General features: G+C 44.2%; 1 protein-coding gene across 1 annotated transcript in view; it reads left to right on the plus strand.

The window, feature by feature from the left end:
* Nucleotides 1–877: 877 nt before the first annotated feature.
* Nucleotides 878–20,444, plus strand: part of LOC104624711 (dual specificity mitogen-activated protein kinase kinase 4-like) — a gene marked incomplete at both ends in the record, with an annotated part of 43,685 nt that continues 24,118 nt past the window's right edge. Inside the window, 3 exon segments of the mRNA XM_010292150.1 lie at nucleotides 878–916; nucleotides 919–1,037; nucleotides 19,538–19,712. Of these exon segments, the coding sequence (XP_010290452.1) occupies nucleotides 878–916; nucleotides 919–1,037; nucleotides 19,538–19,712 (333 nt within the window).

Consider the following 20,444-nt stretch of genomic DNA (forward strand, 5'->3'; position numbering starts at 1 on the left):
GAAGAGGCCCTCATCTCGGCGTGTTTTGGTGGAGAGGAGCACAGGATTCCTGTGCCCGAATGGGAACAAGACAGGGTCTTCTGTGACCCAGAGTGAGGGCTGGGAAGGGACATCTCCCTCCATAGTCCCTGATTCTGCTCATCGTTGCTCATCGTGCAGGTCATCTCAACTGCAATGAAAAATACATAGCCAGTGGCTGGAGCAGTGACCAGGACCCCTCCCACCCTATTTATTTTCTTTTTTCCCAAGCTTCCTCAGTTGGCTGCAGAACAAAGCTTTCTCTCTCCTGGTCACCCCTCCGATGGGCTGAACTTTGCTCTCTGCTTGGCGACCCACTTGGCAGAAGGAATGTATGGCAGATCTCATCCTCGCTCAAGCCTGGTTATCTTCATTTGCTGTTAGGCTGAGGAGGGTCAGGAAGCCTGTCAGCCCTTCTATGGTTGGGGTGTTACACAAAAAGCATCGCAAGGTGCCCTTTGCCCTCGCCAGTGCCATCCACCCTGGGTCTGGTGGCATGCCCAGGCTGTGCCGAGCAGGTTGGGCCCCTTTGCCACTGTGGCTGAGGTTGAGCCTGCCAGCACGGATCTGTTTAAAGGAGTGGTTGTGCAGGGAGGATGCTCAGGGCCCTGGTGTGGAGGTGCCCCATGGCTGCTGGTAGCCCTGGCAACTGGTGCTGGTGCTCCAGCTGTCACAGAAGGTGCTTTGGTCACCTCGCTTTGGTGACTGACTTGGAATGAGATGGGGGAGGACCTTGGGGTGAGAGCTGACTGTTTCTCCCATTCCTGTGTCCCTAACACAAGCTGTGATTTGCTAATGTTGTTGTGAAATGCGTTTTCCTTCTCTTACAATATGTTTATCTTTTCCTGTTTATTTCCAGATGCTCTTAATATTTTGTTGCTGACAAAAAGTTTACTTTATGTTCGTTGTCTCCCAGGTAAACGCAAAGCGCTGAAGTTAAATTTTGCAAATCCACCTTTCAAGTCCACAGCAAGATTTACTCTAAACACTTCTGGAGTTCCTTTCCAAAATCCACACATGTGAGTATAAAATCAAAGGCACAACTAGTGGAACAACTTTGAAATTATTTAGCCAACACACAGTGTTATTTTAAATGCAGTTTGATTACTTCAGTTATTTGTAGGTTGCCCAAATCTGTCAGTTTGAGTCACTGTAGAAGAATTGTTTTGATTCCTTCCACTGCCCAGAATTAAAAAAAGGTTACATTTGGGATCTTCCTGATTCAGACTGGAGCTACTGCGTTCCAGAATTGATTGGGATAAATTGTAGCTGCCTAAAATGAAGTTCCAGACCTATTGACTGTCATTTTCCCGTCTCTTTATTACTTTTTGCTAGAGAGAAGTTCTTGTTTCGGTGTTACGTGTGAAAGACATAACTGTGATAGTTTGGTTTTTTTTTTCAGCACTAAAATAAACAAAATTTTGAGGATTGTCATTCAACCAACATGGAGTTGTCAGGGAATTACACAGTGATTAGTCTCACTGAGTTTTCTAGACAGCTAGCTACATGATAATCCCTGTCCAAGGTTTGTATGCCAGCGTGGCACAGAGCTATTCCTAACGCTAGTAAGTAACAGTAGTACATCGTCAGAGAAGATACTAGCTTTGTATCCTCAGATCCACCAATCTAGATGGATGGGTGACGCACCCACAGCCTGTACATGTTGCAGAATGCAGCTAGCATGCAAAGGTGTCCCAAATTTTTCCTCTCTAAGCTCCCCAGCAGGTCTCAAGAGTTTTGTCAGTGGCAAGTCTCAGAAACTGCACCTGTAGCTTCCCCTGCTGCACAGACTCTCCAGGGTGTCCCTGATTATAGGCTGCTTCTGCTTGGCTCTGCATGTTGCTGCCTCTCTCCTTGAGCTCAGTGCCTCTGCTTCCCCAGGATACACCCTCTGGAGTCTGTTCCTATTTCTGGTACCTTCTTTATGCCGGGGATTTTCAAGCAAACCTTTATCGAGTTACAAACATGTTTCTGAGGAGTTATCAATGGTAATTACAATTACAATGGTAATTTACAGAAATTTTATAGAGTACTTTAGATGAATATTCTTACCATCCCAAGTGACCTTTCCAGCAAGTCCTCTTCTCTTCTCTTCTCTGAAATACAGTATTCTCACTGGTTGTAGAGCTAGCATTTGTATATTCACTTTTTGTCTCTCCCTCAACATCATCAAACCTTTGTAACAATTTTCTGTAGAAAGCCATCTGGGACTCTTTCCTCTCTCAAACCTCCCCATGTCCATTAAATAAAGGACTTAGTCTCAGCTAGTGAGTTTCCACCATCAGCCATCTACAGGGATTTGATTTTTCTGTGTTTATCTCACAGATTTCTGTCTTTGATTCACTGGAAGTCACAGTGGCTCCTGTCATAGAAGAGCTTCTGTTGTTAGTTGGTGATACCTTAAGTTTTGTGTTTGTGCAAGTGACTGTCAACATTTTACATTAAGAAGGTGCTGCTCTGTCTCTGTGGGAGTTGCAGTTGTTGGCAGGGGTTGGATCCTGGGGTGGTTAATGGTGTAATTGGTTCTGAGGGCTTGGAAGTGTTTTGGGTTGGATATGATAGTTGTTCAGGTGTCGAAAATGATGGTGATGTCTGTGCTAAAGCTTTCTTGGGAGGCTACAAGCTATAATAGCCATTTCTATTTGAAAGAGGTGGATGCTGTTGGTTGGATTGCTTTCATTGTGTTGAGGCAGACTAAGCTTAGATACAGATGATTCATCCTCACATCCTTTGTGTTGTCCATAGTGGACGCTGTTCCTCAAAAGCAACATTCACATCTCCTGGTTGCACGCTGCTCTCAAGTGTTTGTCTTGCAGCTGGTGCATCACAGTGACTTATCTGCATCTCCTGCCTGCTTCCCAGAGAGGCTGGAATGTTTTTTCCTCTGTTGTCTAGAAACCTTTCTAGACTTCAGATTTGAATTGGCTATTCCAGACCTCCTGGTCCAGATGTGATCCCAATGTAAGGTGTGTTTCGGTTCACTGACTTGCTTCTCTTCCCCAGCCTGATGGAGCAGAGTGGCCTTGGCGCTGGCTCAGTGCTGCTGGGGATTTCCCTGTGCAGACCCTGTTGGTCCAGATGGGTGGATCTGAAGATACAGAGAGGTCAATTTCTCACAGGAAATTTGGGTTTCTGTGACTTGGATCCACCAATCCGGAGGTGTCCCATTGCTCCTGCCTCCAGGAGGGCAGAGGGTCCTGTCATCAAATGTGCATTGCCTGCGCCGAGCTCTGGGTGGGGTGTGAGAGGAGGCAGCCAGCAGTGACCTGCAGCTGCCATGAAATATAAATTGCCTATTAGCTGTATTTTGCTTGATTAACAGGGTTTGGTCGGGGAAGTGATCAGGCTGGATTGGTGGATGTTCAGGTAAAACTGTGGTTTCTTACTATGTAGACAGAAAGCAAAGGAGCAAATGGGGCTCCTCATCTCCATGTGTGTGTTAGGGAGGAAACTTCTGCATAAACTGCATCACTGGAGCAAAGACAATGCTGCTGAGGAGGGGAGGCACACTATGCCAGAGATGGCCTTGGAAATTTCAGGATATTGGGTGTAGCCATGGTCCTCCCCAGTGCTGAGGCTCCATACCCCAGTAAAATGGGTACGGACCTCATGTAACTCCATCAAGGTATGAGTTTGGCTTTCTTTTTAGGATTTTTGCCTTGGTCTGAGAAATCTCAGGAGTCTTGGGAAAGAAGTTGGGCACTGTGGAGGAAACCCTTTTTGGGAATCGCTGTAAGCCAGTGGTCGAGTTTAGCCCCTGTGAGCAGATGTAATGCAGCTGTGGGCTGGAGGGGACTCCACAGGGAGGTTACTCAGATCATCTGTGTGTGATTTCTGACTCCATTCATGCTAGTTCGTTGGTTTTAATGGTGTGTTATCTGGAGGAACGATTTCATAGAATCCTAATTGCAAAATAAGGCATTATTAAGAATCTGACCACTGCTTTCCAGTTGCCTTGCATCCTGTGGCACAGAATACTCTCCGTCGCCTGGCGAGCATCACGCCAGCTGTGCTCCTGCCTGGAGGCTGTTCCCAGAGCTTCACTGCTCTCATGGGTAGAGATTTTTGTTAATCTATAGGCTGTGCCCTGGAATACTATTAATTAATACTATTACCCTGGAATACTATTATGGAGCATAGATTAAACACTACTGAATATAGAAGGTTGGGACATGGATTCCCAAATCTTTTTTCTTCCCCCTCCTTGTCTTTCCTTTCCCATCTGTGGTGTTCTTGAGCCATGTCTTACGGTTTGAGTCTCGGGTTGTGGCTGCATCCCTCCAGAATGTACTGCCATGGGTGCGCAGGGAGTGCAGGAAGTGGGTGCCAGGGCAGGATACAGAACAACACGTAGGAATGCAAGACCACATGTGAGAACAGGAGGAGCTGATGAGTGGTTGGGACCTCTGAGCTTTGCTGTGCCATCTCTGTGATGGCCTTGGAGCTGAGAGCTGGTGAGGACCGCAGTGGCTGAGTGGCAGTGGCCCTGCTGCTCCTGCCCCATCCCTGCCCAGTCCATGGCACTCAGAGCCCCTGCCCAGGACACCTCCCTTCTTCCCCCTTCCCAGTACCTCCACTGCCAGCTGTTTTGGGTTGTCTTGAAGGAGGTCATCTTTGTCATGGATGACCAGGAAACCAAGCGAGGAGGAGACTAGCAGAGCAGCAGCTACAACTGCTCAGGCTGGAGTCAGTGGCAAAAGCCCTTACATCTCCAGTGCTGCTAGGGTTTTGCCCTAAATATTTTCTGAATTAGAACATGTGTTAAAATCAGGGGGCTTTGAAGTGATCTTTAAATAGGAGACTGACTCCTCTAATCTCTTTGAATGAGATTAGAAACTGGAGGTACTTCTTGTTGCTGGAATTTGGGCTATGGCTCCCTAAAATCTCCCCTCCTGGTGATGTTGAGGGCTGGGACACCCTTTTTGTAACTAAAAGGCACTGTGAATGGCTTCCTGCACAGCTCCTGTGGGGCAGGTTGGGCAGAGCCCCAGGATGACGTGTTGAGCAGCAAGGAGTGAGGCAGGGGTTTGGAAGGAAGGACCGTTCTTGTTCTATGACTGCATGTGACAGATGGAGCTATGGCAGATGTGCGTCTCGTTCAGTTCAGCTGTGGCTGCTACCACCAAATCTACTTTGTAAGTGCAGAGAGAGATTTTGTCTAGTTATGGCATGCTACCTAGCCTGTCTATAGGGTATCTAGCACAGTGATACACATAACTTTACATGTGACATATACAGGGTAAATGCAGAATAGATCCTTAATTACAGAGAGTAGTTGGGGAGTACAATTCTTACTTGAAAGGATACAATCTAGAGAAGATGTGTTTTTCTAACAGTGGATGCCCCAGTCCAGAGAAGCGCATGCTCCACGTTGTGCCTGGTCAAAGTCAGGAAGGCTGTGTGTGATTGCCATGCTCTGCAGGCTGGGTAACAGTGGAGGCTATGGAGAACTGTCAGTTGAGACCACAGTTCTCATTAGTTCAGGCTGTATTTCTGACTTAGACCAAGTCAACAAATGCTAACTTTGTTTCCCCTGCAGCAGACATTGCAGAGGCTTGACCACACCAGCAATGGTTAGGGTGAGCTCTTCAACTTCTGACCCATTGTTTTTGAATTGCTATTTCCAACTGACTGAAAAGCATCCCCCTTTTACCTCATCTCCTCTGAGTCCAAATAGGATTTAGGCCACAAACAAAATTAGATTATTCAGTTATCTGTGTGTAAGCTCTACAGAGCTATTTGCCAATCATGGCCTTTTCTGAAAGGAGGTTCAAATAACACTAACACAGGGATGATGCGGTGAGATGTGACTGTATGGCTGTGCATGGCAGGTTTGCCTGCAACTATCTGTGTTGTGCTGGCCATCACTGGCAGCCGTTAAACCAAGTTGTTCAGTTGGCTGTAGATGAGTTTTTTTGTTTTCTGGAAAGCATCGTATTCTTCTGGTGCAGCGATGCCTTGATCTTGATTTCAGACTGCAGAATTTAGATCCACCTGCTAAGAAATGAGTATGCACAAATAATTTTGTTTGGCATCTGGTTCACAGCATGTTGCTGCTTCAGTATATTGTCTGGGAACAAGCTGGGAAGTTTCTTGACTGTCAGAGGTGCCACATCTCTGGAACTTGAACACCAGAGCATTGAAGTCTCATCTGGAAAGGTGACAAAATTAAATGACCTCCTTTAATGCTCATAAACCCAGCTTCTGAACTGTCTGGTGGCCTGTTTGACTCCTTAGCATGTGGATGTCTTCATGGATTCATTGTGACTTAAGTTTCCAGAGGTGCCCTATGTGGAACCTTCTTCTCCTTGTGACACTTGGGAGAGTCACACGCTTTCCAGGTAGATGCCAAAAGAGTGTGTTGGCAGATGTTTGTTTAATAGACCTTTGGGATTGGATTACTCAAAAGCAAATGGAGGTCCAGTTGCACATCAGACTCTGCTGCCTTTTTTTCTGTATAGTTCAGGGACTGTCATTATTCCTGGAAAGTATTTTTCTGGCCGTCCCAAAGTCTCAAGTGTCTACTTCTCTTTTAATCTCTTCTTATATTTCTCCAAACTTTTCTGGCACGTGGTTTCAGGCTCTCTTTCAGCTCTCTGCTGTAGAGCTGCAGAGCTCTCTCTATACAGCTACAGCTGGCTGAGTTCATCAGGAAATAACCTGTGAGAGTTACTGCCATTTGTCTAAAAAATATTAAAAACCAAAATGGAATATCCTTAATTGGCATGGTCACAATTACTTGTGTGAATTTTCCTGTAAATATTTCTCTGTCTGTTCCCCATTTCTATCACAGTCATTTCTCATCTTTATTGTTCCTGATTTCTGATGCCTTTCTGCCGTATACCTTCCCATTGCAGGGTGTGATGCCTGGAAGCCTTAGACATAGGTTGCAGTGTAAATAAAAGGTACCAGTTAAGAATTTTAATTTTTTTTTCTGTGACTGTTCTGCATCATTTCCTGAAAGTTGCTGTATCTGTAATCACTGGGAAACTTGCTTGTATTTTCAAGGAAGTGCAAGTAAAATGGATACCTCTAAAGCCTCAGCAAATACATGTAAATGTTTGAGTCTGTGGAAAACAGGCTTTCATTTTTAATACAAACATCACCATAGTTTAAGTGCTATAGCAATATTTCTTAAAAAATTTTTTTTTTCAGGAGCTTTCTTGACAAATTGATGATTTTGGTCTTGTATTTCACCTTCCTGTTTTTTCCAGAAGTTTACAAGTTCATTTGGCCAGTGATCTCTGTGGCCTAAAAGACAAACAGGTGATATGGCTCATAAAACACCCATGCTCCATATCTCAGACTTCAAGTAGATCGCCTCTTCAGAGAAGGTGCTACCAAAGTTAGTGTGAGATTTTGACTGAACATGCCATTAAGGTCTTTTTTTTCTTCTAAGCTTTGGTATTTCTCTAAGGTACTAATCCTGCTCTGCAGAAGAGCGTTTTAGTGTCAGCTGCTTCCAAAATAAATTTCTCCAGAAAATTCCATGTCCCTTGTAGCATCAGTGCCCTAGTAGGACTGTTTTTTTTCTGCAAAGATTTTGATGTCTCAGCACTCTGCTTCTGAATTTAGGCCTTCCATGTCCGGAACCAAAATTTGGAGCTCGTGTATCTCCCTTAAGCTAATTGACATTGATTTTTTCAAAGGTGCTGAGCATCTAGCTTCCTGTGACACTGTTGGGACCTGGGCTCCTCAGAACTTCTGGAAACCTAATCACCCACATTTGGGTGTCTAAATCAAATAGAGCCCCATGTTGTATGCTAATCTGGCTCCTGTGGGTTTTGAGTGCTTCACACATGCTGAGTGATGTAGCTTTGCAAACCTAAACAGTTGCATAAAACTCTCTGTCCCCCATTTTGCAGATGGGAAGCTGAGGCATGCTGTAATTTGGAAGAGGTAGTCCAGAAGCTTGTGAACAGGATAGGAAATTTGACAGGGATCTCCTGTGGTCCATAGGTTAGCCGTGTGTTACGTGTCCCACTGATGGCACAGTTAGGGGCTCCTGTCCTGGCTCTTGCACGCACACAGCCATGGTTGGAGTTGCTTATCTGGGAGCAGCATTTTGACCCTGCAGCCATGACCCTCTTGGTGTTCTGTTCGGTGCAAAATGGGTCCCCTTCCTGGTGCGCGAGGGGAGGCCCATCCCTTCCGCAGTGGGGAGGAGCGACAGGTCAGAGCCTGTAAGGAGATGGAGATAGTGGCAGTTACCTCCCAGAGCACCAAGACCTGGCATGTCCTGCCCAGTGGGGACAGCAACCTGGGAGGTGGGAGTGGAGGGAGAGCCCGTGGTGGCAGCGGGGCAGGCTGGAGAATTCTGTGCCTGCTCAGAGCCACCTGGGCACCCCCTGCGCCGCGGCCCCCCGTGCGGACATGGCGGTCCTCGGCCACTCGCAGGCGCTGGCAGCTGGCACACGGATGTCTGAGCCACAACGAGGCATGAATTTGCAGCACTTCCTAATTCAGAGCGTGATGTCTGATGGTCATGCTGCCACCTCGGGCCTGTTTTCACTGGCACGTTGGGCAGGGGAAGCTGGGAAGGGGTGGGGGCAGGGCTGCCATGCTGTGGTGCCTGTGAAGGTGGTTTTTGTGATGCTGTCTGTGGTTTTCCTACTCCGGGGACACTGAGGTGGTGTCTGAGGAGAGTCTCTGAAGGGTAGCAGTTTTGAGTTGACTACCATGTTTTTTCTCCTGAGTTGAACGGTGAGTGGAGGGAGGTGAAGCATTCTGGTTCGATGGAAATTGGGAAACTAACAGGCAGAACAATGAGGTGGAAATGTTCATTTTCAAACTGAACCCGAATTCATTCGCCATCAAACCTGCATCAGTGCAGCTGCATGTTGGTCCACGCAGATGCTGTACAGAGGAGCAAAGCTGGGAAATGTCTCCCTTGGACAGAAGTATCCTGTTGACTTTCCTTCTGGTGCCTGCCTTTTAGTGAGTCGTGCTGCCTACCCTTTGTATAGTACCATGGGTCCATGGGTGACCTGTGACTGGCCAGATCGTTCTCTGAGACACATAAGTTGGGAGTCATCGTCCTTGACTCCATCCATGGTCATGGCAAAAGCCAGGGGCTTGCAGCCTGCTCAGGACCAAGCCTCTGCTTTGGAGGTACCTGTCATGCTCCAGAGCCTGGAGAAGAGCCAAGGAGTGACCATGTTTCTTGTTTAGTCAGCTTAGTTTAAAAAGCCGTGGTTTATAAACTTGGGCATGTGGTCAACACTTCAGTAATAATTTGCATCATCTAATGGGGAAGATGGTTTGAGAAATGTCTGTTGTCCTGACCATTGGAGAGTTGGAAATCTTCCCACAGCGTTTGGAATGGCAGTGTCCTGGCTGTGTTTGAGATGGGGGTGGTGCCGCCTTTGTTTGGAAGCAGTTCAAGGTTTCAGACGTATGGAGGGTTTGGTTTGGTTTAAGAATTTTGGTTTTATTTAATTCTGCTGCTTGTGTCCCGAGGTTCAGAAGCGGCGCTGGGTCTGGCAGGAGCAGAGCTGTCGCATTAGTGTTCAGTAGACCCTGCGGATTCCTGAGTCGCAGGCGTCTTCACACATTGGGAGGGACACATCTGGTCCTGGCATAGCTGCATAATTCATATGAAGATGTAACTGCTGCAACGTTTATTTAAGAGAAGTGGAAGTAGGTCAAGTAGTTTCAGAGTCTGTATCAGTTCTTCTATTCCCTTCATAATGCTGTAATAACAGAAGCACGATTTTCTCTCCTTTTTTCTTTTCCTTTGTTTATAGGTGCTGCATCCCCTAGCAAGGACAGCAGTGTGCATGCTTATATGCAAACTGGTTGTAAATCTTGGTGACTTTTAAAAGCATTTGAGACACCAAAATACCGTAATCTTCCTGAAGGGTTAGAGAGACAATGGGAGACCACAGCTCCATTCATGTTGGACTTGTCAGTAACATTTGAATCTGTTGGTGTATTTTTCTGAGTATTTTAAGACCTGTGTGTCTGTGCTTTACCATTTTATGTGGTAAATTCTGTAACCCCTTCTAAAACTCCGATTTCATATATAAACAAAGTGTGATGTGTTGCCATCTCTGAGCCTTCAAATTGTCTGGTAATCTACGTTCAACAGTAACTTCTTATGATTAAGAAGTATAGGTGAGATCCAGAATGGGAGCTGGTAGTTGCTGTAATTTCTCCCTTCCTCCCTCCAGCAGTGAGCTGTCTTTGGGACTTGAGCTTTTCAATTAAAAATATCTTACGGCACGTGTGTGTTATCTGTGTCCTGAGGTGCCCTAGGATCTGTTGAGCTGTGCACAGCTGCTGTCCTGCCTAAGATCAGAGGGGAAATTGAGCATCCCCCATATCTGAACTCACCTGTTTGTAAGGCATGCTCTGAAAACACATCAGATGGTACTGATTTCAGTTAAAATATATTCAGGGAGCAGGAAATGCTTGTCTTTATGTAACATCTCAGAGGCTGGACTGTCCTCTTGGCCTTCTTTTTTAGCTGCTTTTCTTCTAGACCCATGAATCTGGCTTTCTGAGCTTGAGATCGATCCAAGGTCAACAGGGACAATAGATGTTCCATGCTATATGTCTTAGGGTCTGGTCTCCTGGAACACGGACTCTGAAGAGAGCCTGTATCCCTATGTTCCCTCCTTCTTGGGGAAATACAGTAACCTCTAGGTTAATATGCAAAACCTGCTGGTGTTGGGAGAGGAAAATGGCATGAAACAGATAAGTATATGTAATGTCTCTGACTATGTATCTATATATGTGCACACACAGAGGTTTCATCTCTACCCATTTTTTGGATAAATGTTGTTCAATAATTATTTACAAGTAACAAAGTAGGACATTGCTCACACATTGATCTGAGCTTAGTGCCTGTGTATGGGAGTGGTCTGTGCTGTATTGTACAGATGGTGTATCTGGTTTCTGACCCTAAGTGGCTGTCACTGTTGGACTCCAGTTAATCTGAGATGGCCAGTCACAGATTGTGCGATACAGAAGTGTCAGAAAGGATTTTATATATGGACTACACTATTCATATCTGTGATTTAAGTTGGACTTGAACCTTATGTTTCCAGATGTGGATCTTGCAAACCCCATTCCTCCAGGAAACCCCAATAAAAAACTAGCGTTGCTAGCTGTAGGAATAAACTTTGCCCATTGTTGTTCTGTGTATTCAAGATCACACTGTGTTTCTTCAGTGCAAGAGTACATCCTTTATATCTTCAGACATTAATTACCACTTCATAGTAAAATATCTTGCATTTTCGCTGGCTACGGAGAAGTGAGCTGACTCTTCTGCTTTGTTGGCTCAAACTGAAGGAATCAATCATCGCTTTTCTCTTCTGTACACATCAAGAAATGAAGAATAGAGGAGAGTGCAGATTCGGAGACTCCTTCAACCCCGCAAGTCATAGTCAGCAATTTCTGCTTTTGTCCCTTGAATAAATGAGTGACTTTCAGCGTGTACCATGGAGGACATCTGGACTGAATGAACAGGGTGCACCCAGGAAAAAGAGCTGATGTACAAAGAGTTCATGGAAAGGAAACTGTGGTGGATTGGATGGACATGATGGAGGTGGGGGTTGGCCTGCAGGGCTGAATTGGTTTTGCCCTTCTGCTTGTTTGAGGAACTGACTTCTGAAAAGGACTTAGATTAACTGGGTTCATGGTATATTGTGTTGGTGAAAACTACAGACATAATCTTTGAGATTCAGGTGGATGTTCTTACCTCCCATCATGAAAGTCCCTCCGTTCTGGGAAGCTCCAGAAAAGAGAGAGCAAATGGTCAAGCCAGTCTGTAGTGGATTATGGCAACCCTAAATGGTCTTCCCTTTAGGCCTGTCTTAATTCCCTCCTTTGTGAAATATGCTTGCAGTAAATCTGGATGAGCAATTGATCCTTCATGCCCGGCTGATGCCTTTGCAGAGACAAGTGTGGATCAGTTGAAAGTGACTGTTTCAAATGCCTCTTGCTATAGCAGCGTAAAGGTGGTTGTCCTCTGTGAGGAGTGTGGGGGCTTCTCTATAATCCAGACAGGTTTGTTTTGTGTCTCTGATGTTCTAGGGTGGGTATTGCATATCGGTGAAAGATGGGAAAGGTGATTCTCTGGAACTATTGGCCGAACTTCTTAGAGCAACCTTAATTTTCTGTAAGCATCTTTACAGAGCTTACAGAAAATTACCTCTCCACTTCTGAGAGTCAGTGGAGAAAACTGTGGCCCACACAGCCATCTCAGAGGAGGGCAACATTTTAAAATCTCATCATACTGCTAGACCGTGGAGCATGGGGACCTTCAACAGGCAGTTGCTTTCACTGGCCTGTAGGAGTCTTGTGTCTTAGAGGAGGGGCACTTCCAAAATACAATTCACATTTGGTCTACTTAATCTTGTTATGAGCTCTCTTTTGGTCCCTACATTTAATATATGCATCTCTCTGAAAAAGCAATCCCTGTCTCACAGTTAGGCGATTTCTTTGTCTCCTTTCTGTCCTCGTCTGCCACAGAAAGAAAAATACTGCCAGGTACACTTCTGGCTCTGAATTTCAGGTTAAGACTTGTGGTGCAGCCCAAAGTTGTTTGTTTTTAATCCCAAATAGAAAAGAAATCCCGAAAGATGAATTGGAGAGCTTTTAACTTTCGCAGACTACGGTTGAAATTTTATGACATACGGAAGTTTAAATTATAAAAAAATGCTTATTGGAGTAGTTGAAACAGAAATGTTTCATGTAGTAGAAATAACAGTGCTCATTATCTACCTCTCTCAAGTGTTTCCATCAAGGAGCTGAGCAAAACTGTAAGTTTGCATTGCTGGCCTTTTGTAGATAGCTGCATTGGTCTTTTGTACAAGTACTTGAGTGCTTGTTTTCCATGTGCCCTTCCCAAAGTGCTTAGCAGGAGCCCATCTTGCCCGAACTACACGAACCGTTCTGAGATAACAGGTCTCTGTATCAGGAAAGGAGATTTCCAAAGCTGGACAGCTTGAGGGACTCGGAGATCCAGAACTTGATTTTTGCTCTTAGGGAAGTCTTATAATACAGAGTGCTGATTAACCTTCGTTCATCTGTCAGTTGTGTGTCTCTGAAAGTAATAAGAAAGGACATAGTTGTTCAGGTCATGCAAACTTATTCATTAAGAGGGGTTAAGATGAATGAAAAACCCACCTGGGAGAGACCACCAGTCCTAGATTTGTGGATTTGGGATGGAAGCTAGATTTAAAAAAAAAAAAAAAAAAAATTTTTTTTTTTAGTAACTTCTGAGGTTTAGAGACCACAAGAAAAACAGAGCAGTGATGGTCAATGTCCTCAAGGAAACAGCATGTCACTAACATACAGATATTTGGTTAGTAAGTTGAATGCAATTATTCATGTTTCTAATCATAGTAATAATATAATTGGAGATAATACTTGCCATTGCTGTAAGAAAACCAACTGCTTATGATTTAATATGTTAAAATACAGTTCAAATCATCGGATGTTCCCCAATGAGGGGAGGTTGCTTAGGTGAAATTTGGAAGAAAACTATATAGCTTACTAATTTCTTATGCTAAGCACTCCATGGGTAGGTGACTAGCTGAGTATTGTGTTATATGTTGTTGTGTCATGTGATAACAGCACCATGTTTTCCTGTCATTTTCACAACTTTTCCTGGCTGAAGTGATACACAAGCAACCCTGGGTAGTACTCACATTGTCCCATTCAGTTTCAAAAGGAGAGAAGCGGACCTCATCCAGAAACTTTCCAGCAGGCTACAGTAAGCTTAACTGTCTGTTAGCCATTGTCAAATATTTTCCATACCTGCAAAAATGGCATCTATTAAAGTAATGGAATTTGTCTCAGAAATAGTGTCATTCCACTGAGTGGTTTTATGTGATGATAATGATACTGCTTTTCTCAGTATCATTTTACAAACTATTTCTATATTTGGGTTCTTCTGTTGATTCTTATGGGTGTGTTCATGTCTTTGTTTCTTGTTCTTTTTCGGATAGCTGACCATGGCTCCTGAGACACAGTGTTTCAGTAGAAGAGTCAGCATTCTCAGAAGGGTTGTTTAGATTAATTAGCTCAGGTTTTTCTGGTATTATTCTGAAATGCTTGAATCCAGTGTAAGCTTTGAATATGCAGCCTTGGTGGGTTCAGTGAATGTGCTGTAGTCTGGCTCAAGTCCAAATCAAAATGAGTTTGAGATTAATGTGCTCAGTTAAATTCAGTACAGACTTCACCACGATGAATTGAGAGGTTTCCTCCATGTCAAGGGCGGGGTTAATCAAAATCCACTGTAACTCAGTAGTTTACTGGGGAGCTTAATACAAAATATTGACATTTTAAAAGCCTTGGCCAAACCCCATTGAAGTCAGGGAGACTCTTCGCAGCCTTGAGCGTGTGCTGGACCGAGACTTGAGGCTGTGGAAGGGGCTGTGCAATCTTCCACACTTTAATATCTTTATTTTAAAGACTTGGAGGAGCATAGAAAGCCAGAGCAATGCTAGGGACGATTTCTGCCACTTGGTCATGGAAGAAAGGGAGCAAGTGTGCTTTCACTTTTAGTGTAAGTAGGTAAGAGATAAAAAACTATACCATTTCCTTCCTTTGACACATTTTCGGTATCTCTTCTTCATGGTTAGGAATCTGTTACTAAATATAACTAAGCCTCAGGACAACTTCCATGGGTCAAAGCAAAACCAATTCAGTTTTGCCCTTCTTGAAATGACACTGTTGCCCATCAGCTTACTGGAAGCAGAAATTTCTTCTCGTGAGAATCCAAAAGATTTGTGAGAGCACCAACATTTTCAGCCCTCTAGAAAAAAAAAATGGAACATTTCTTTTGGAGATTTTCTTCAGTGAAATTTAAACTAGGGTTGCAATTTTATTAGCATTAGCCTGTGGGGTCTGACAACTGTTTTATAAGTGACACAGGCATTGAGATAGAAGCATTACAACCTCTCTAGGCTATTTGAAAGACTTGATAGAAACGTGTTAGCCAAAGTCATGAGCTGTGTTTTTAGCCTGAAGTTATGAACAGTGCACAGTGTTATTAAAACCCTGTGGTTTACATGGAAACTTTATTGTTAGGGTTTATGTTTTAGCATTCCTTTGGTTGATTGACCACACATCCATTTCTAAAATCTCATTGTGTTGAGCAGCATTTTACCATACTAGTGGAGAAGTAGAATATATTCTCATTAACGGTAGTGTAAATAGGAGCTTTAGTGAGAGACTTCCTAGGAGAATCCAGGACTAGGCAGGCTTGCGAAGCACAGCTGGTTTGCCTTGGATCTTTTTGACTCTGCAGATTTCTTTTATTCATGTCAACTGTAATGTTGGATACCTCAACTTTCGGGCTTCTGTGAGTCCTGCAGAGTTCTTAATGAAGTAAAACAAGAGGAGATAGGGAGCTGCCTACAGTGTCTTTCTGGCCTTGCGTCATGTCTGATAACTTTCAATTTTGCTTAAAAAAATCCACCAACTTTTCTCTGCTTCTCCCCATAGTCCTCCTTTTTCATTCCAAGGAAATGCTTGTTTTAAAAAGTTTTGGCATCCCTGCAGTTCGGTGCTAACAGCAGGGCTTGGGGAACTAACACAGCCTGTCCTAGAGCTTCCCAGTGCCTCTGTGTTCTCCCCAGGAGGTTTTGTGGGCCTCTGGCCATGGCACACCTTCCTGTGTGGGTCTAGCTCGCCAAGCTTGCAATGAGCAACCTCCCATCCCGAACGCGTGTGACCCTGTCCTTGGCCCGGCTCTGGTGCCTGGCGCCGTCCGTCCGCCTGCCTCCTGCCAAGCTGGACCCACAAACGTTTTCATTTCTGACAAAGGGCAACTGTTTGGAGGAGTTGTTGTCTTGCTTGGTGCTCCTAATCCCTGGAATAACTGCTGTGACGAGCATAGTAACCATCTGCAGTAAGACCAATACATTGGTGCCTTTCAAGTGCAATCATTGCAACGACCTCCTTTTTTTTTCTTTTTCTTTTAAAACTTTTCAAAAGCATGGGGAGTTGGAAGCTCAAGTGCTGGACAAGTCATCAGGAGCTGTAGTCCCTGAGGTGCATCTATTTTTAACTCTTTGAGGAGTATCTAGCCCTCTTTAGCTATTTATTTTATTTTTAAAATCGTACATTAAGCCCCACAAGTCCGTCCTGCACATCCTGATAGTTTGGAGAATATATGCCAAATTTTGCCCAACACTCACAGCCTAAGAGAGATTTGGATTGCACAGTGTAAAACGAAATGGTAAGTGGAGGCATATGTCTGATCACATCTGTGCACATTCTAACGAGCACTAAACACAGGGACTGAGATCAGATTGGTGGCAGAAACAGGGACTGGGCATTAATGACTTTTCACTGTGACTAGACGCTGTTCCGTATGGTTACCCGTTAGTTTTCTGAAGCAAGCTGTTGTAGTATTCAGTGCACTAGGATGTAGTGCAGGGCTTGTGCAGGCTTTTTTGTATTTTGGAGGCATGTCCACCCTGTGGGTTCGTGTCCTCATATATCTGCAGCAGTGCAAATCTAGTGATAGAGGTACTGCATTGATGATTTAGTTGTTCTTGTTGCCTCACCCAGTTTTACACCAGAAAATTCTCATTTTATATCAATGCAGAGAGCCTGTGTTTTAGATTTGCATTTTTTGAGCTGCTTTCCTGGCATGGAAATCCATTGTGATTTTTAATTTACACTGAAAAATTCCCGATACGAAGTATAGCTTTTGATGCTAAAAGTAACCATTGTGTTCCAGTTACTGACTCTTAAGATAGGCTATGCTGCTTAAAGGAAAACTGCATTGTTTACATGTGACGTTAATATAGATTTGGCTCATTTAGTTAAAGTGCCTGTCACTGTCAAACTTGTCATTTGGTTATTTGACCATTTCCCTGGGTATTTGAAAAAAGCAGGAACTGTGATTACAGTACAAGGCAGATGGCATCATAAATACATAATGGAAATTAAGCCAAGCTCCAGCACGTGAGGTTTTGTGGGTCGACGGCGATGGTACGTCTCAATCCAAACCCCTGGAGCTCTGCTGCTCCGCACCAGCGTACAGCCGCAGAGGGCACCCGCTGCAGACCCGCGGAGCGGGTGTTCCCAAGCTTACCTCTTCCTGGCTGCTCGAACCAGCCATCCCGCAGCTGGGGGAACAGTGGCACAGATCTGCTTTCACACTACAGCTGGGGAGGAACAACCTTCTTGTGTAACAAGGAGATCAGGAATTCAGATTTGCTTTCTCTTCTGAAGTAGGGTAAGAGGAGCAAGGTTTCCTGGGCAGAAAAACAGACAGAGGGAAGAGTGGAGATGGGTTTAATTGCTCTATTTGAATAAACCATGTCAACATTTAAATTTTTTAACCCTGAGAACTTCAATATGAAATGTTGTTTTGAAACAGGAGATGGGAAGGGTTTGCTCAGAAAATCAAATCTCACATTTCACTCTCCTGGTGACCTCGCTGCTTTTTTTTCCCCTGCCTTTTTGAAGAAAATTTATCTCTCAATGGTCATGCTTCTTCCTGCCTGCCAGCTGGCAGGAAGTAGGCAGGAAACGCCCGTTTGCCAGTGCCTCCTTGCCAGTGCCTCCTCGGCATGATGCTTCTCATCTACCATCTTCCATCAAAAGAAGAACTATTTTTATGGTGCTGACAAAATAGGATGGTCGAGCAGCTAGACAGTAACTGATTCATGCAGCTTCCAACATAAGCTGCCTGCAAGACAGCTGGCAAGTCTGGAGGACGTGTTTCTTTTTTTTTTTTTTCTTTTCTTTCTTTCCTCTTCTTTCCTGTTTGTTTTTCTTTTTTTTGGTCATTTTACTACCTTATTTTCATTCCTTGCTTTTTAGTAAGCAAATTCCATGGAGAAACCCACTCAATGCAGTGTTTTGTTATGCACAGAAACTCAAAGATACGTAAATAGCACTAAGGAAGGGGTGCCACCTCTGCTCCATGGCCTACTGTGTCCGTCACATCTGTGCTGTGTTGTAGCACTATCATTCCCGAATTATCCCTAAGGGCAGTGGAGGGACACTGTAGGGAGTGGCAAATTGAAAATATCAAACTAGGCAGGTGAGAGAGGAGGAAAGACCAGGGCAGGAACAGCACCGAAGTGATGAGAGGAGCTGTTCAACAAGGCTTTCATTGAACGGGTCAAGGGTTTAGGACATGCAGCTTGCTCAAAGCCCGGGAAGTGCTAAACCGATGTGTCGCAGAGGAGCTGAAGTGCAGCAGATGAGGCCATTTGAACTGTAGCTGCTTCAGTCAATTGACCTTTGGACCTCACCAAACCCGAGTTCCAACTAAAACCTGGTGGAGGTCATGGTTGGGTCCACCATGACATCCAGCTGTGTAGCACTTGCAGCTGCTGGTTGACAAATGGTTGCATTTATCAGTGTGGAATCAGCCATAAGGTGTTTGTTCCTCTGGCTGATAAACTCCATCAGCTTTATGTGTTTGGTTGAATACTTCATATATGTTGTGCTCACTTGTCCAGGGTCTGGCCCAATAAGTTGGTGGCTTGATCAAATGCCCAAGAGAAGTGATCAGAGTCCAAGGGATGAGTTTGACAGAATCTCCCTTGCGCACAAGGTGGTCAGAAGTACCTGTTTGCTTTAATATCTGCATGAGATCGGTGTGCCCTGCAGTGGGAACTCTCTTTAATGCTGTTAATGCTAATGAAAAACTGAAAATTTGCATGACATTTTAAGATGAAAAATGTTGAAAATACATGTGCATTTCCTACTAATTCAGTGGTAGCATTGCTGCATTTAAACAAGTAACTGGGGGCGCCTTAAAACAACCATTCAACTCTTCTGTCCTACAAATTTTGGGCATTGTTCTGCTTCTTACCTGGACAAATCCCGGTGGCTTCCGTAGGAGCAATGTTTGCCCAAGAACGTTAATTTAGGTGTTTTATGAAGACACGCTTGAACAGTCAGGTTTTGTTTTTATATGTCACAAAGAACTTGTCTTGTTTTTTATAAATCTGAATTACTTGCTCTTTATTTGTTTTTAAATAAACTAAATTACTTTTTTTTTTTTAATTAATTGCAGTTTTCCATTAAGAGCAAACTCTTTCTAAGGTCCCCTTGATTCACACAGAAGATCTTGCCTGTGTTGCATAGAAACCCAGCAAGAAGGGAGGCAGGTGCTGGGAGTGTGGTGATGTAGAGCAGCAGAACCTTTGGGAAGAGGGGGCTGGGGAGTGCTCTTCAGACTCTTGGTTTTGCATGTTACCAGGTCCTGCTTGAAGCCTTATGTATTTCGTGCAAAGTAGAAAGAATTGTGTAAATTGGTGATTAGAATGACTCTACTATATGAGACACATTGAATTTTATGCCACAGCTGGAGAAACTTATCCTTAATTGAAGCTGTGGGCAAGTGTATGTCATTTTTGATGTAACATTTTCCCTCACCCCTGCACCCCCCACCCCAACCAAAATCCTTCGTGGAGTCAGATTGTTGCTGTAGCCTTTTTGAACCCCTCTCTTCTAATGTTTGATCAAGTGCTGAAAAGAGAAATTTACAGACTATTTAAAATGTGGAAAAATTGCTTCCCAATATTTTTGACAGAGAGAGACTGAGAACACACAGCATTGAATCATCAGGAAAATTGAAGATTTCCCCTGAACAACATTGGGATTTTACAGCAGAGGACTTGAAAGACCTTGGAGAAATTGGACGAGGCGCTTATGGTTCTGTCAACAAAATGGTCCACAAACCAAGTGGGCAAATTATGGCAGTTAAAGTAGGTGATGCCCATACTTACATTTGTACTTCAGTCCATTAGGGATGAAATGTGATGGAGAATTAATGTTCTTCCATCTAGCACCCATCTACTGCTCTTTTCTATTTATTTCTAGTGTAAAGGCTGCTATTTGCTGAAAATGGGTTGTATAATGGGCGTATTGTCAAGTGATTTGTGAAGCTCTCATAATTGCTTGTGCCCTTTTGAAAATGCCTATCAGGAACCTACTGTTCTGAGGGGATCGCATGTCTCTGGAGTTTGATAATGGGGCATGGGCCTTTCACCTCTGGGTCACTGGTTCAGATACAGCCTAGGTTGGTGTGAGGCACAAGTTGATGTCTAATAGCTTCTCAGTGTCTTTTGTGAAATAAGGTAGTGACTCAAAATTTGCTTTTTATGCAAGTGTGTGCTGTGGTGTAGCCTCACCAGGAGGAGCTGCAATGGAGTGGACATCTAGGGAATGTTCTAGGGAATGTTTTGCTCTTGCTGTTGTATGATTGGAGTGTCTTTGCTTTATGCCTACTATGCCAGACCTGCTCTGGGGATGGAAAGTGTAGCAGTTTTCTGGACTGTCCATTTTATACTTCATGCTACCCAAAAACTCAGCTTAGAACCAGAAACAATATGCAACCTCATTTCCCAGCTGAGCGATACGGAGTAATCTTTGTCTTCTTCACCGTGCATCTTTGAGGAGCTGCTTGTCCATAGAGCTGGGTGAGGTGGGCCGCAACC

The sequence above is a fragment of the Phaethon lepturus genome, unplaced genomic scaffold (assembly GCF_000687285.1).
Source record: "Phaethon lepturus isolate BGI_N335 unplaced genomic scaffold, ASM68728v1 scaffold6688, whole genome shotgun sequence".
Taxonomy (NCBI): Eukaryota; Metazoa; Chordata; class Aves; order Phaethontiformes; family Phaethontidae; genus Phaethon; species Phaethon lepturus.